Here is a 15,000-nt window from a genome sequence, read left to right as displayed (position 1 = left end):
GACCATGATTCAATCTAGTCGATCCATGTCAAGGTCATAGACCACGTCTATACATGTCTACTACTTGTCTTATGAGTGTTCAAGATCAATGGTCATTTCTGTGGCTCTTAGGCCGAACACTCTCATGGATGTGGACATTGATTCCTTTGCCTTAGGTAATGCCATATGATGGTTTCTCATGACCTTAGTTGCTGTGGATCATATCACACGCTTGATATATATTATTAGGTCATGGATCTTGACTTCACGGGCTTGCAACACTTTTGGCATCCGACCGGGAAGGGTAGATCAAATATCTCCTCTTAACCTTACGACAATGTCTTGTGTAGGTTATACAGCAGCAGTAAACTATTCTGCTATGCCGGATCCTTTAAGGGATCTGATGTCGGATTACAACCTGTTGGTTGATCTTTTATATTAGCCGTGATCAAAGGATATGAGCCAGACGTCCTTGGTCAGAGAGCCGGATGCTCTCAGCTGGTGTGCTGGACGTTTTAGCCAGTCACCCACATAGATTTCATTCTATATCTACTAACCTCTTTTAAGTTTAGTATAAGCACAAGGAATTTCTTTATAAATTCTCATATGTATATGGACTGTTATTGGATTGTCTTTTTATACAACTCCAAGATCAATGATCATGTATGATCAATTTCTTTTTCCATACTATATGCAGCTGCCTTTGCTTCAGTCCATGAATCAGCTTAGGAACGAAGCTGTTCTTTCATCTTATCTTATCCAGTGATCCATATGCTGCTTACTACATCAGTGTATCTATTTTCTTTCTTATGACCAGACCATTGTCAATTTCGAATTCTGTAGCAGCAATCACCACATGGGAGTTCATCTCCTTATAATCTGTTCCTTTGATCTCTGTGAGTACCTTGTGTAACAAGCTATGATCTAATACTGTTAATATGAAGACATGGGAACTCTAGTCCACGTGATTATGTGTCTTCTCTCACGGTTTCTTTATCTCACAAGATCCATCTATTTCACTGGTTTATCGGATGGCGTTTCTGTATATGTACATGGCCAATATGCTCATCTCTCTTTAGATACTTTTGAACCTCCACGTTTATCTTTCTATTCTTTATAATCTTTATGATTGTATGATTGTATGATGAGTACTCATTCGTGGGTTCATGATCCTCGCTTATCTCTTTATGTTCAAGTGATATTCTCTTATGCATATATAACATTCATGTGCATGTGTCGACACTTTCATGTGGTTCCATTATGTTCCAGACATGATCTGATCACTTTGAGATTTCATTATCCAGGACCTTTGTTACCTAGTAGCTTGGCGTCCCAAGACTACATAGTTTGGTACCTTAGATGTGTAGCTGCGCAGCCTTTTCTCAATGTATGTATGGTTTCTCTTATCATGAACTCGGATCTGTCTATGCGCCTTTCCTTTCTATCCGAGTTTCCTTTCTCTTATGGAACACTTGGTCTATCTTGTATAGACTCTATAGCAACTTGATTATGTCTCTTCTAGGACGTTTCATTTGGTGCTAAGCTGGTTATGACTTATTCATTCTTTTCGGGTCAGTGTCTGGCATCTCGATTAGCTTCTCAATTGGCTATCTTTATATTATCTTTCTTTGGACGTCTTATATCATAATGTATAGTCCGAGGATCTTGCCAAGAAAATGATGGTTAAAACCATTCTTATCATTCCTTTACTCTTTCTTTATCCAGCTTATAATCTTTCTCCTTTAATGTTTGGATAGTCGGATGCTTTTGGTCATGCAATCCGTACCTGGCCACTATTTTAATCACCCATGTTTTGGCTCAAGCTTTCTTTGAATTCGTGGGAGAAAGTAATACTCCTATCCAACACATATTCCCAATCCTCTTATGAGGTTCCATCTTAGACGGCACATATATGTATGTGGTGGTTTATTTCAAAATCTCTTAAGATGGTATGTCTGGTTTTAATGACCCGTATTCATTCTTTAGATGGGAATATCTATGCTCACTTATATGGCCTGATGCATACTATCATTCTGTACATGTATATTCATAATGTCCCCAAGCATATTGGTAATGGCCGAACCTATTATAGATAATGGCCTCTCTGGCCGGTTATGGCCTTTGCGGCCAGGCCGTTGTCTCTCATGGTCTCTTCGGCCTCTTTGGCCGAGTCATGGACTGTGTGCGTTCAAGCCTGCACTATTCAGACAAGTCACGGCCAAGTCATGGCCAAGTCGTGGCCAAGCTGTTTATAGGTGGTAGCCTCTTTGGTTTGGCCGTTTGTATCATGGCCTTTCTTTGGCCGGGTAATGGCCTTTTATGGCCGACTAATGGCTAAGCCATATAACATGGTCTTTAGACCATAGTACACGAACTTGTAGTATTGATCATGGGTTTATCCTCTCTCCCCCTCATGACCATACTATAAGGTCGTGGTGCTTTGGGATTATTAAGCCTAATGAGTTTCCCTTTGTGTACATGTTACACAACGTGAGATCTTTGCGGGATAACTCTGTGCCTTTTCTTTGCATCAAGTTTAAACTTTAGGATGGCTAATCCTATCTTGCCATATAGTGTAATTTCGTGGGGTATATGATTATAGTCACTACTTCTCTTGCCTCTTTTATCATACTGATCCTTAGCATAGTTTAAATCAGTAGGGATCATTGGTATAGTTTTCGATCACTTTCTTTCAAGGTCTTAGGCGATTTTTCTTTCAAAATCCGAAGGAACTTGTTTCCTTTCTTGCCCATTGATTCTATTTGGAAACCATTTATTATAACTTCAATGGACCACGTTTTCTTTGGGTGTATATAATGCCTTATAGGCAAATGCCTTAGCCATAGTTTCTTTACTATGCTTACTATACCCATTCATGATTTCGTACTCAGTTTAATGCCCTTTAGGCAATACTTTAAAACATTCATATGTTCAAATAAGATTAGGCAAGATTCAATTAACTCAAGACTAATTCCTTTGTATATAAAAATCGTGAATGATCCTTAGGTTAAAACACAATTGCAATCATAAAGCAATAAGACTAGTCGTATCGAAAAATTTGGTCTCTGCCCGAAGCAGACATGTGATCAGGTCAGTATAAGTGATGAAGCCTTAAACAAGACTAAAATTTTCGGCCACAAAGTCTCAGCATCGAGACTGTCTTAAACAAGACTGAGTTGTACTCATCCATGACTTTGTAATTCAAGAATCTTAGATTCTTCTAGTCAGTTCTAGTCTTTGGAAGCAACACCGTTTTCTGGTGGTAATTTCTATGCTGTAAAGCATCCCCAAAGTCTAGTAGATTTTCCATAGTGATGTACTGATCTTTTAGACCTTCAATGAGATGATGGAATATAATGCTTATAGCCCTGTACCAATTCATTCTCATTGTTGTCCTTGGTGATTGTATCACCAAGTCCCTTTTCGATATCTGAGTCACATTGTCATTTAATATTTAAGTTCAGAATGTTGTCATGTAGCCGCATGATATTTAACAAGCTCGGCCACAAAAAAGTCCTTACGCATCTATGAAAACAATCGATCATGGTGTGAGTCAGGTCACACGGCCATGTCTTGTGATGCTTAGGCCTCACGACCATCTTAGTGTGATACAGCAATCTTAGAGATTGGTTCATGATACAATCCGGTTTATATATCAATCCGGATATAAGGCCATACGGCTTTGCAATGTAATGCCTTAGACTTTCACGATTATTATGTGATACAACGATCTTAAGGATCGGATCATGATGTAGTCCGGGTCATATGTGATCATCCGGATGCTAGGCCACACGGCCTCTTAGATATGTATTAAGCCACACGGCTTTCAATCTATCAAGGGCACAAGGCCACGTGTGTGTGCAATGCATTAGACCTTACGGTCGTCCAATATGATTCATGACAAAACACAATGCCACACAATACATATCAAGTTTACCAATTTCAAGGTTGGTAATGTTTCAACTAGATTTTAGAATCAATCAATCTAGCAACCTAACTCTCATTCAAAAATCATTTTTAAACTTTCAATCTTTTAAGACTTTTATTAGATTTAAGATTTCAAAACCTTTTAGGAAATCAAAACGAGATTTAGGATCTTAAAACTTTCAAGTAGCCGATTAAGGGTTTCAAGGCTTTTAAGGATTTCGAATTTAGAGATTAGATCTATCAATCAATCTATCAAACAATCCTAATATCTCAGATCATCAATCAATAAATTAATTTAGAAACCACAATGATCAATAGATCATATGACGTCAAAAACCGATTTTAGGGTTTTAGGTTTGATCACTAGGTTCTCAGATTAATCGGTATACCTCTGTTTGTAGGGTTGAACCGGACCACCAAGATGGACGGATAAACCTCGGACGCGTGCTGTCTGTTTCGCGAATGCAAGCTGATCTGGATTGCGAGCTGTCTCACTTGGAACGTGGACTGGCTTTGTTTTGAACAGGGAGCTGAGGACGTCTAGGATCAGGAACACCTTAGGGCTGGATCTGATCGGATGTATGCAAGCCAGAACTCAAGCAAAAACAAGTTAGGGTTCTTCGCACTAACTCCTCTTCAGCTCATGAAACAATAAACAAGGAGTATTAGATTACATGAACATCATAATCTAAACAATGTAGCATCAAATAACTGAGTTATAATAAACTTATCTTTCACAAGATTTGAATTTGGATAGAAAATCTTGTTGGCTCGGCTTAGGGTTCCAAGAACTTAAGTCGGCGCCGTGTATTGTTTCTGCGAGTGTGGGGGCGTCTGAGATCGGATCGACGAACGGTTTGCGCTGATGGCTTCGTCTCGTCATGAGCTTCAATTTGATATGTGGCGCGTCATCTGATTCGTCGGGGTTGGAGAGATCGATCGATTTGAAGTTCCGCCTGATTTAGGGTTTATGTGTGACAGATTTTAGGTTATGGTTTTGTCTCAGGGTCTGGAGACTATCGTGCTGATAACGTGTTGTAAAAAAAGGGTTTGAAACTGAATATTTCTTGTGTAATTCTTTCTGTGTATTATTAATCATCAAAAGGGGTTCCTTATATAAGGATTACAAGATAGAGATAAATGGAAATAATACTTATCCTAATCCTACATGAAATAGGAAATCTACTAAATACATAAAAGGAAAGATTACATCTACTAGGAAAAGGAAAGAGTTTCCTTTTCTCTCTAAGCTTGTGGCCGCCTCTCTCTCTCCTGAAGTCGGCTCTCTCTCTCTCCTCTTGGACACGGCCGCGGTTGGGCCTGGTCGTGGCCTGATGGGCCTTCTCTTCTTGTCTTGGTTAATGGCAATCCACACATGTTTTATAACAAAATTAATATTTTTGAAGAAAGTTTTCTGAAAGGAAACATCAAAAATATGTCAACAAAGAGTTTAGGATGTCAAGTGTTGATCAAAAGTTGCTGTAGACATCCGTTTAGACCACAAAACTCCGACCTTTGTAGCATGCAAAAGACATGGTTAGAAGCAAAAGAAATTTATGAAAATTTACCAGAAAATAGCTTTAACCATCCTTATGAAGCATGCAAAAAATCAGATTCAAATTCGAAGTATTTGTTTTTTTACATTAAAAATAGGGAAGTTTACTAGAATGTTACATATTTTAGGTGTATTGACTAGAATGATACAGATCTTTTTTTTATTACTAGAATATTTTCGATACCAAACGTACCCTTTTTTTACGTTATGAGAAAAAACGTATTTACGAGAATGCCATTACTTTTCGCTGCCACGTAGGCAAAAGACCGGCGCCACGGAGGAATTCGCGTCCGTATTTTCATTAAGTCAGCTGTTAAGCGATAGATACGTAGTTACGGCCGATTTATCTTTACGTTACGGCTGACTTAATACATACGACTGACTTAAGTGAAAGTGGCTGACTTAAAACTATAAGTCAGCTTGCCGATACAACTGATTTACAGAAATCCGGCTGAGTTATGTGATCACGGCTGACTTAATGATACAAATGACGGCTGACTTATACATCGGCGGTTTGATTTCTGGAAAATTTGGCTGAGTCGTGGTTAAGAAACGGCTGAGAAACTTTTTTTCAGCTGAGTAAAGGAACATGGATGGGCTGGGTTATTGAAGCCACGGCTGAGTTATGGGATGCTGTTACGACTGGGTTTGTATTAGTCAGCCGTTAAAGCATGGATAAACAGTAAACTCAGCTGCTTTGCGGCTGACGTATGAGCGAAAGATTAATTACTAGAATGTTCTCGTTTGATGGCTGATTTACGTAACGATACGGCTGACATATGGTTGTTCATCCTTATTGCGGCTGACTTACCGTCAAAAGATTAATTACTAGAATGTTTCCATGTATCGGCTGACAAAGTGTAAACATGATGGCTGACTTATTTTGGCTGAGTTACTGATTTGTTTGTCGGCTGATTAATCGATGTTCCATGTCATCTGCCATGTCATCAACTCGGATTTGACATGTCATCACTAACGGTCGCCCAATTTACAACTGAGTTACGAGACCTTTCAGTTGTCTTCTTCATCTTATTTTTGAATGATTACACAGCCTTTCTTTTCTTCTTCATCATCTCAGTTATCTATCCTCTTCATCTTTCTCATATGGTAATGGATCCCGTTATTATTGTTTCCGGTAAATGGATTATGAAAAAACGATATGTATTCAACGTCGACAGTAGAGGGTGTAGAGTTCTTCATTTAGGTGAGAAAACTAAACTTGAAGATTTCACAAAGTCTGTCATCGACGATTACGGTTTGAATGATTTGAAGGTTCATATTCTGCTTAGCTACATGTTTTCGAATAAAACATTGAAAACAATGGCGCACAACACTCCACCAGTTTACGTGTCCAACACTCGACAATTGCAATGTTTTCTAAGCTTAAAGAAAAGCGAACAACTACGTCTCTGTGTGGAGATTACAGAGAAAAAGGATGACAGCTCAGACGTAGAAGCTTCAGAAGAAGAAGCTTCAGAAGAAGAAGCTTCAGAAGAAGACGCTTCAGAAGAAGAAGCTTTAGAAGAAGAAGCTTTAGAAGTTGAGTCTATAGAGAATGGGAGTTACGATGGTTGCAGTTTGGAGGATGAACAAGATGAAATTGAGAATGACTGCTTTAGTAACGTTGAAATACACGACGTAGCCGGAGAAGATGAAATAGGCAAAGAAAACGAAGAAGATGATGAATTTGAAAGTCGATTTGATATGTTCGATGACTCGGACGGTGCGTCATCTGAAGATGATAACTTCAGCACATACGGTGAGTCTCCTATCGAAGAAGACGAAGATTCACCAACGCTACCTTCCAAGAAGAGATATCAGAACTTCTTGATGAGCGAATCTAAAGGGAATCTGGAGGTTTTGAAGTTGGAGATGTCGTCGTTAGACCTTGCGGTAGGACAACGATACTTGACTAAAAAGCATTTGAAGAGACGACTGAAACTTTTTACAGTGAGGCATCAATTTGATTTTGATGTAGAAATATCAAACCTGACAACATACGTTGTTAAGTGTTGGGTTGATGGATGTACATGGAGAGTTCGTGCATCTACCGAAGGATTGTCCCCGCAGTTTTATATTCGTATTTACGACTCGGATCATGCATGTTCTGTAACTGAGCGTTCTAATCGATCTCGAAATGCAACACCGGATATTTTAGGAGAGTTGTACAAGAACTTTCTCGGCGACGTTGGTCCGGCCGTTCGCCCTGAGAGTGTCGGAATAGCTATCACTAAGCAGTTTGGTGTAAAGGTAATTATGTTACAACGGCTGAGTTATGGTAGAGTATAGGCTGGGTTATTTTATGTTAGAAATGGCTGAGTTACAAAACTATGGTTGAGTTATGTTTACGTTGTGACCGTCTTAATGATATGATGTGGCTGAGTTATGTAAATTGTTTTTTCATGTGAGCAGATGGAATATTGGAAATCACACCGGACGCTTAAATGTGCAAGGGAAATCGATGAGGGCACACCTGAGTGTGGTTTTGAACTCTTGCCTTCTTACTTATACATGATAAGAAGGGCAAATCCGAATACAGTTACGCGTCTTCAAATCGATGAGCTTGGAAGATTCATGTATGTGTTTCTTGCGTTTGGTGCGAGCGTTAATGGGTTTCCTTTCATGCGCAAAGTTGTTGTCGTCGACGGTACGTTTCTTAATGGTAATAAAAAGGGACGCTACTCACAGCACTAGCTCAGGATGGTAACTTTCAGATTTTTCCAATAGCCTTCGCAGTGGTTGACACTGAAAATGATGATTCATGGAATTGGTTTTTTACGCAACTAAAAGTGTTGATTCCTGACCAGGAGGGTCTTGCGATAATATCAGATAGGCATAACTCGATAGGGAAAGCAATTACAAATGTGTATTCGTTAGCTGCTCGTGGAATATGCACCTATCATTTGTATAAAAACATATTGGGACGGTACAAAGGAAAAGATGTATTTCGGCTGGTGAAGAAAGCGGCGAGATGTTTTAGAATGTCTGACTTTGATATGATTTTCGAGGAGATTGAAGCACTTAATCCTGATCTCCACGGCTACCTCGAAAGAGCTGATGTCAGACTGTGGACACGTGTTTATTTCCCGGGCGAGAGGTACAATTTGATGACTACGAACATAGCGGAATCAATGAACAGAGCATTATCGCATGCTAGAGGTCTTAACATTGTTCGAATATTGGAATCGATACGGGTTATGATGACCAGATGGTTTGCTGAACGAAGAGTGGATGCCAGATCGCAGTCAACCACACTCACGCGCGGTGTGGAGAAACTATTACAAGTAAGTCAGTCGTAACAGTAAAATAAGTCAGTCTTTAAATCTAATAAGTCAGTCGTTATATTGCATAAGCCAGCTTTATAAATAATAAGTAAGCCGTTTCACGAATATTGGGTTTTGTTAATAGGGACGTGTAAGTGCCTCCCGGGATTGGACGGTTCAAAGGATTGATGACCATCACACTGAAGTTAAATATGGCGCTGCTGGCGAGTCTTTGAATGTTGTTAATTTGGTTGAGCGAAAGTGCACATGTCGGCGTTTCGATGTCGAGAAAATACCATGTGTACACGCAATCGCAGCTGCAGAGGAAAGAAATGTTTCTCGTATATCACTGTGCAGTCCTTACTATAAAAGCACTTATTTAGCTAGCGCATACGCTGAATCGGTCATGCCGGTTGACTCAGCGCTACCTGTTCCAGATAACGTGGCTAACGTACAGTGCTTTCCACCGTTTATTCGTCAACAACCGGGAAGACCTAAAAAAAATAGGATGAAATCTGCTTTAGAAGTTGCACTTGCAAACAAACGTCCTAGGAAAGAGCACATATGTTCTCGTTGCAGTCAAAGTGGACATAATGCGAGAACTTGTCCGATATAAGCAATTGCTTTTCATGTTGTTTTGTAATACGGCTGGGTTTTGTGTTGTAATACGGCTGGGTTTTGTGTTGTAATACGGCTGGGTTTTATTTTCATTGATTTGCACAACGGCTGGATTATTAATTGTAATACGGCTGGGTTTTGTGTTGTAATACGGCTGGGTTTTTTTGTTTTAATGTTCTATGACGGCTGCGTTAATGTTTTTCAAATTTTGTATTGTGGTTGGGTTTTTATTTTCATTGATTTGCCCGCTTCCCATTACTCAAGAGAGACACAGACATCGAAAAACGAAATGTCCGTACTTAATTGCCCTACGTTACGTAATAGCCCCTACGTAATTATTGATTATAAAGTGGAATACGAAAGTAGCGAATTAAATTAAGAGAAATTAATCTTCATTGGCTGAGATAATGTTACTCACACGCCTAATAATTGTCGTGATTTCTAATGTCAGCTCTTTTATTCAAACGCAGTTGAAAAAAACTTCCCCGCTAGAAACACGAAACGTCGCGAAGTCAACTAAGGCTGAGTTATTGTAATACACGGCTGAGTTATGGATTAAATTCCCGCTCAAAATAAGAAATAAGAAACGCCGCGATACGAAACTACAACCGTTAACTGCAGATAAATAAGGTACTTCTCAAACAATTACACATCTTCAACTCTCTATCTTTTACACAACTGTCCTCTCAGAGAAAATGAAATATTTCCCTCTGCTTGAATTGTCTGAAGATCTTCAGGCAATGGTGGTTGAACGTGTGGCCCGTAACTCCTTCCAAGATCTCTACCGCCTCAGAGCATCGTCCAGGTCGATGAAGGCGTTAGCAGAGATGCGTAGGGTATACCATTATTTCGATGTGTTATCCTTTCCCTGGGGTCTCATTATGCCATCTCAGTTGTTGAAAACTTGCTACGCTGAGAACAATCCAAGCACAATTTATGTAAAAGGTGTACAGTTTTTCTACTCATACGATGAGCAAGATTATGGCATTTCTTTCCACATGCCGGCGGTGAAAGTAAGTGTTACCAGACACAGATGATGAAGAAGACATTTTCTTTGAATGAAAGAGAAATTGGTGTGAAAGACAAAGTTAAAACAATAGTGGTAGTAATATAAAATCATTTTTTAAAAAAAATTCAAATAAAGAGGAATAATTTAAATTAATAAACTATTAAATGCCTCGATATTAGGTTTGAGCCGTATTTTTCCACACACGTGATGCACTTTAATTATGACGAATACTCAATCAAATCAAGAAATACGAAAGGTTCTTTATTATTTTATCAAACACTTAAGTTGAATTCGTATTACGGCTGTGTTAGCGTCTATATTTTGGCTGAGTTAACGTAGACGTATTGACTGAGTTACATTAAAAATAACAATACCTCGATTATGTAAATAATCCGATACATGCGTGCCAGCCGTATAATAATGAGTCTCGATATTCTCAATGCAAACGAAATTTCTCATGCACATAATAATAAGAGAATAAAGGTCTCTAATAATAGTAGTCTCGATAATGTAATGACGGCCATAATAATGAGTCTCGATATTCTCAATGACGATGGAATTTCTCGCCCACATATAATAATAAGAGAATAAAGGACTCTAATACTGGGCTCGATTAAGTAATGGCGGCCATAATAATACATTGAAAATAGCGTTAACTATGGCTTTGTATTTTTACAATATAAGGCTGAGTTATTAGTATCTTAATTCGTATTACGGCTGAGTTACTTAACTGAAACACTGACGTTTGACGCAAACAATTCCGGCTGAGTTAAACAACTTTATAAAACCTTAACGGCTGAGTTAAACAACTTTATAGAAACTAAACGGCTGAGTTAAACAACTTAATAGAAACTTAATGGCTGAGTTAAACAACTTTATAGAAACTTAACGGCTGAGTTAAACAACTTTACAAAAACTTGACGGCTGAATACAAACAAAAACAACAAATCAATTTCTAAAACCAAAATTATCAGGACCAAATTCTTCAAACATGTGGACAAGATCACGCCAAACTCTAGTTAGCATCCACGCAGGCTTCTCACCCCCATGTGCCCACCTCCTCTTCAAGAGGCGCATCTGACAACGAAACACCGTTCTGGCCACCAGATTAAAATTTGTCCAAACTTGAAAATTATATCTTCGTGCCCACGTGCGTTTGCGCTACAACAAAAAACCAATTTCCAAATGTAAGTGCTGTTATTATGTCTAATATCAAAAACAATTCAAAGATGTTGTCCTTACAGCGAGTTGAAGAAACCAGCGTTCCTTAAAATGATCGGGAATGGCGCGCCATGTCGGCCAATCATGAACCCATCCTTCTGCTAAAATCGACGGGATGGCCAGGGAGAGATCGCTTAGAAATTTAAACCAGATTACGCTGTCAAGCAAGACACCCGGGCCAGGGTATAGAACGGGAAGGTTTTCACGATTTTCAGAGTTTAGTATCTCATTGACTCTGTTCTCTAACCTTTCTGAATAACCAGGAACAATCATAACTTTGTAAGGCGATATAGAGATATTGTTTAGGTTTTCTAGTGAGATAAGGCGAGAAGGTGCAAGAGAAGGGGGCTATATATAGGGGAAGTATAGAACATTAAAGGTCGCGAGATAAAATATCTAAAATTTTCGCGCCATATGTAAATATTAACTTACACTAACAGGCTGAGTTATTAAGACCTTTACGGCTGATTTGTTGTTTGCCGTTTAGGGTATAGGGTTTAGTTATTTAGGGTTTGGGTTCCGAATAAGATTGTTTAGGGTTATGATTTATGATGTACGAACCACAAGATATGATAAATATCACAAATTCATAATAAATAACACAATAACAGTTTACGTGTTTTGAATCATGCTCACACCTCATATCACTGCCTAGAGTTTTAGGTACTCGTAAGAGACAACATATACCTCAAGATTATAATCGATTCCAAACTCGTATAGTCAACAAAGATCATGCTCACACATTGAGTTATTATTAATTATTTTGATAATTGGACTTTATATATAACATTCGAATGAAAAATTATTAATTATTTTGATTCTAGGGTATGTTTGAGGTATGACTGAGTTATCAATGAGTACTGGCTGAGTATTACTAATCGATACGACTGAGTTATTACAGCAGTTATCCAAAGTCAAATAGTTAACATAACAACAAACACAGGTTCACAAACAAACACAGTTTCATTATGAAAACAAATTGTTCATTCCAACATTTCCTCCTTCCTCGAGGATATCTGCTGCCATCTTCACCCGTAACCCTTGAATATTACTATCGTTTATGCCATCAAAAGTTACACCAAGCGCTAGACACTCCACAAACTTCAACGAATAAACCCCACAATCACCTGACATGTTGTTTTGTGGAATGTATCTTTTGCTCCTCCGTCTGAATGCGAACCTCTTCCTAGAATGCTTTCGGAGATCGGCAGGAATAAGCTCATTCAACATCCAGGGAAGCATCTCCAGTAGAGGTCTAAAAGCATTTAGCATTTTTTGCTCACTTTCGGGTGTTGACTCTCCATAGATTGGATCGTAGCAATCTATCTTCTCCTTGATCAGATCCACGTGAAACGCCACCCAGTGATTACCGCCGGTTTGAAGACATCCGTACACGTGATCCACATCTGCATACCACTTCAAGTTTGTTGTAAATTCTTCGGGGAATCTCCCGTTTACCAACGCTTCATAACCACAGTCTTTGAACTTGAACGAAGCAGGTTTCATCCTGAACTGCCTGTAATCGAGGGAAGCCCAAGAACTTAACAACCAAGGGTCTATGAAACCAATCCGCTTGGACCAGAATGGAGTGGGATCTCGCATGGACCTTTGTATGAGGACGTTCATATACGCAGCGATATGCTAGACAAAGAAAAATAATAAGTCAGCCGTAATATAATGAATTAAATATATAAGTCAGCCTTTATAGAATATATAAGTCAGCCTTAATAAAGACTTACATTATCAAACACCCATCCATATTCTTTGTCAGGCCACGGTCTTTCATGCATGAGTATGCTGTAGAAGTCACTCTCATGATCAGCTGAGGGTTCTTCTGGTTTATCTTTAGGTGCTGGTGGTTTGGGTGGAATTGCCTTAATGTGTTGCTTCAGTTTTTCCAGTCGCGCCGGATCAACAGGTGCGCAAGGGTCGTATATTACTGATGAAGGCGTAATGTTCTTCCTCATGCAAGTCGTCTGTCCATTGTCTCCAATGTACGGAAAATCTGGTGCTGAATCAAGGTTCGTCAATGAAAACCCTTGTGGAGATAACTTAACTGATTTCTCCCGAAGTTCCTTTATCACGGAAGATCTAATCAATTCAGCTGGCTCGACATCAGACTCCGCCGCCAATGCGTTATCTTCCGCAAGAACTTCGTCGTTGGTCACAACACATTCCTCAGACCGCTGTAACTCAGCCTCTTCTTCTTTCTTCTTCTTCGGTAACTCAGCCTCTTTTTCCTTCTTTTTTTCGGTAACTCAGCCTCGTCTTCCTTCTTTTTCTTCTGTAACCCAGCCTCTTGTTTCTTTTGTAACTCAGCCGCTTTTCTCTTCTGTTTCTTCTCCTCGTTCTCTTTTTTCTTAGCCTCTTGCTTCTCCTTCCTCTTCAACGCAGCCTCTGCCCGCTGTGCTTTTTTCTTATCCTCGATAGCCTCATCCTTTACAGTAACAGTACGCTTGGCCTTGCCCCGTAAGCCGCGTCCATAGGCTGGAACGTTGGCATCCTTACCATCCTTAGCATCCTTAGTAATCTTTGCAGGAGAAACACTGATGAAATCAATTTCATTAAAATCATCACCCAAAATCCTTCTCACCACTGTATCCTTCTCAAGCTCCGAATTCTTCTTTGCAGGGGTCTCAGCTAACGCTGGACTTTTGACTGACTTCTGCTGTTTCTGCTGCGCCGGCACCGGACTTTTGACAGCCTTCTCCTTCCGCTGCGGCGGCACCGGACTTTTGACAGCCTTCTCTTTCTGCTGCGGCGGCTCTGGACTTTTGACAGGCTTTTTCTGCTGCCGCGGTTCTGTCACTGGAGTTTTTACAGACTTCTCCTCCTGGGCCTGCGGTTCTACCACTGGACTTTTGTCCGACTTTTCCGGTGGCGACCTCCTACGAGGTGATGATGTCACCGATAAAGATTTTTCTACGCCGGCGGAGGAGAGTTTAGCATCGTTGTCGGGAATTTTCCTTTCCCCCAAAACTTTCAGACTCTGCTGCACTACAGCTTTCACCACGTTATCTAGGGTCTTCTCGTCCATCACTGGCCGGTTCCGGTCAAAATCGTAAGCGTCAAATTTTGCTGAAATATTCTGCAGAGCACTCACAAGATTCGTCAGAGTCGCTTTGTCCAATACAGCTTCCTCCTCGCTAGAACCCTTTCTCGTTTCAGCAGCTTCTTTCTTCTGCTTCTTTGTTGATGGCTCAGCTTCTGATGAAACTCCCTTCGTTTTCTTCTTCTTCTTCTTCTCATTCCCCTTCCCCTGCTCATCCCTCTGTACTTCCCAGAAACCTTTCACGTATCTACCTGCGTGTATGTCTTCTACCAACCTAACGAGTTGTGGGTCGTCAGGTTCATCCGACCATACAGGAAACATCTCTTCAATTGACTCCTTCATAACCATTCTCCTCAAACGGACCTGCAACACCAGT

General features: G+C 39.8%; 1 protein-coding gene across 1 annotated transcript; it reads left to right on the top strand.

Annotated features, from left to right (window-relative positions):
- The first annotated feature begins 7,165 nt into the window (after positions 1-7,165).
- Positions 7,166-9,340, top strand: LOC106433964. The gene is made up of 4 exons (XM_048771890.1): positions 7,166-7,711; positions 7,874-8,108; positions 8,189-8,745; positions 8,870-9,340. Exons 1-4 carry the CDS (start codon positions 7,166-7,168, stop codon positions 9,338-9,340), a joined length of 1,809 nt encoding a protein of 602 aa, XP_048627847.1.
- The last annotated feature ends 5,660 nt before the right edge of the window (positions 9,341-15,000 follow it).

Source organism: Brassica napus, unplaced genomic scaffold (genome assembly GCF_020379485.1).
Source record: "Brassica napus cultivar Da-Ae unplaced genomic scaffold, Da-Ae ScsIHWf_1316;HRSCAF=1879, whole genome shotgun sequence".
Classification (NCBI taxonomy): Eukaryota; Viridiplantae; Streptophyta; class Magnoliopsida; order Brassicales; family Brassicaceae; genus Brassica; species Brassica napus.
Note: the sequence above shows the minus strand (reverse complement) of the source record. Positions and strands in the feature narration are given on the sequence as shown.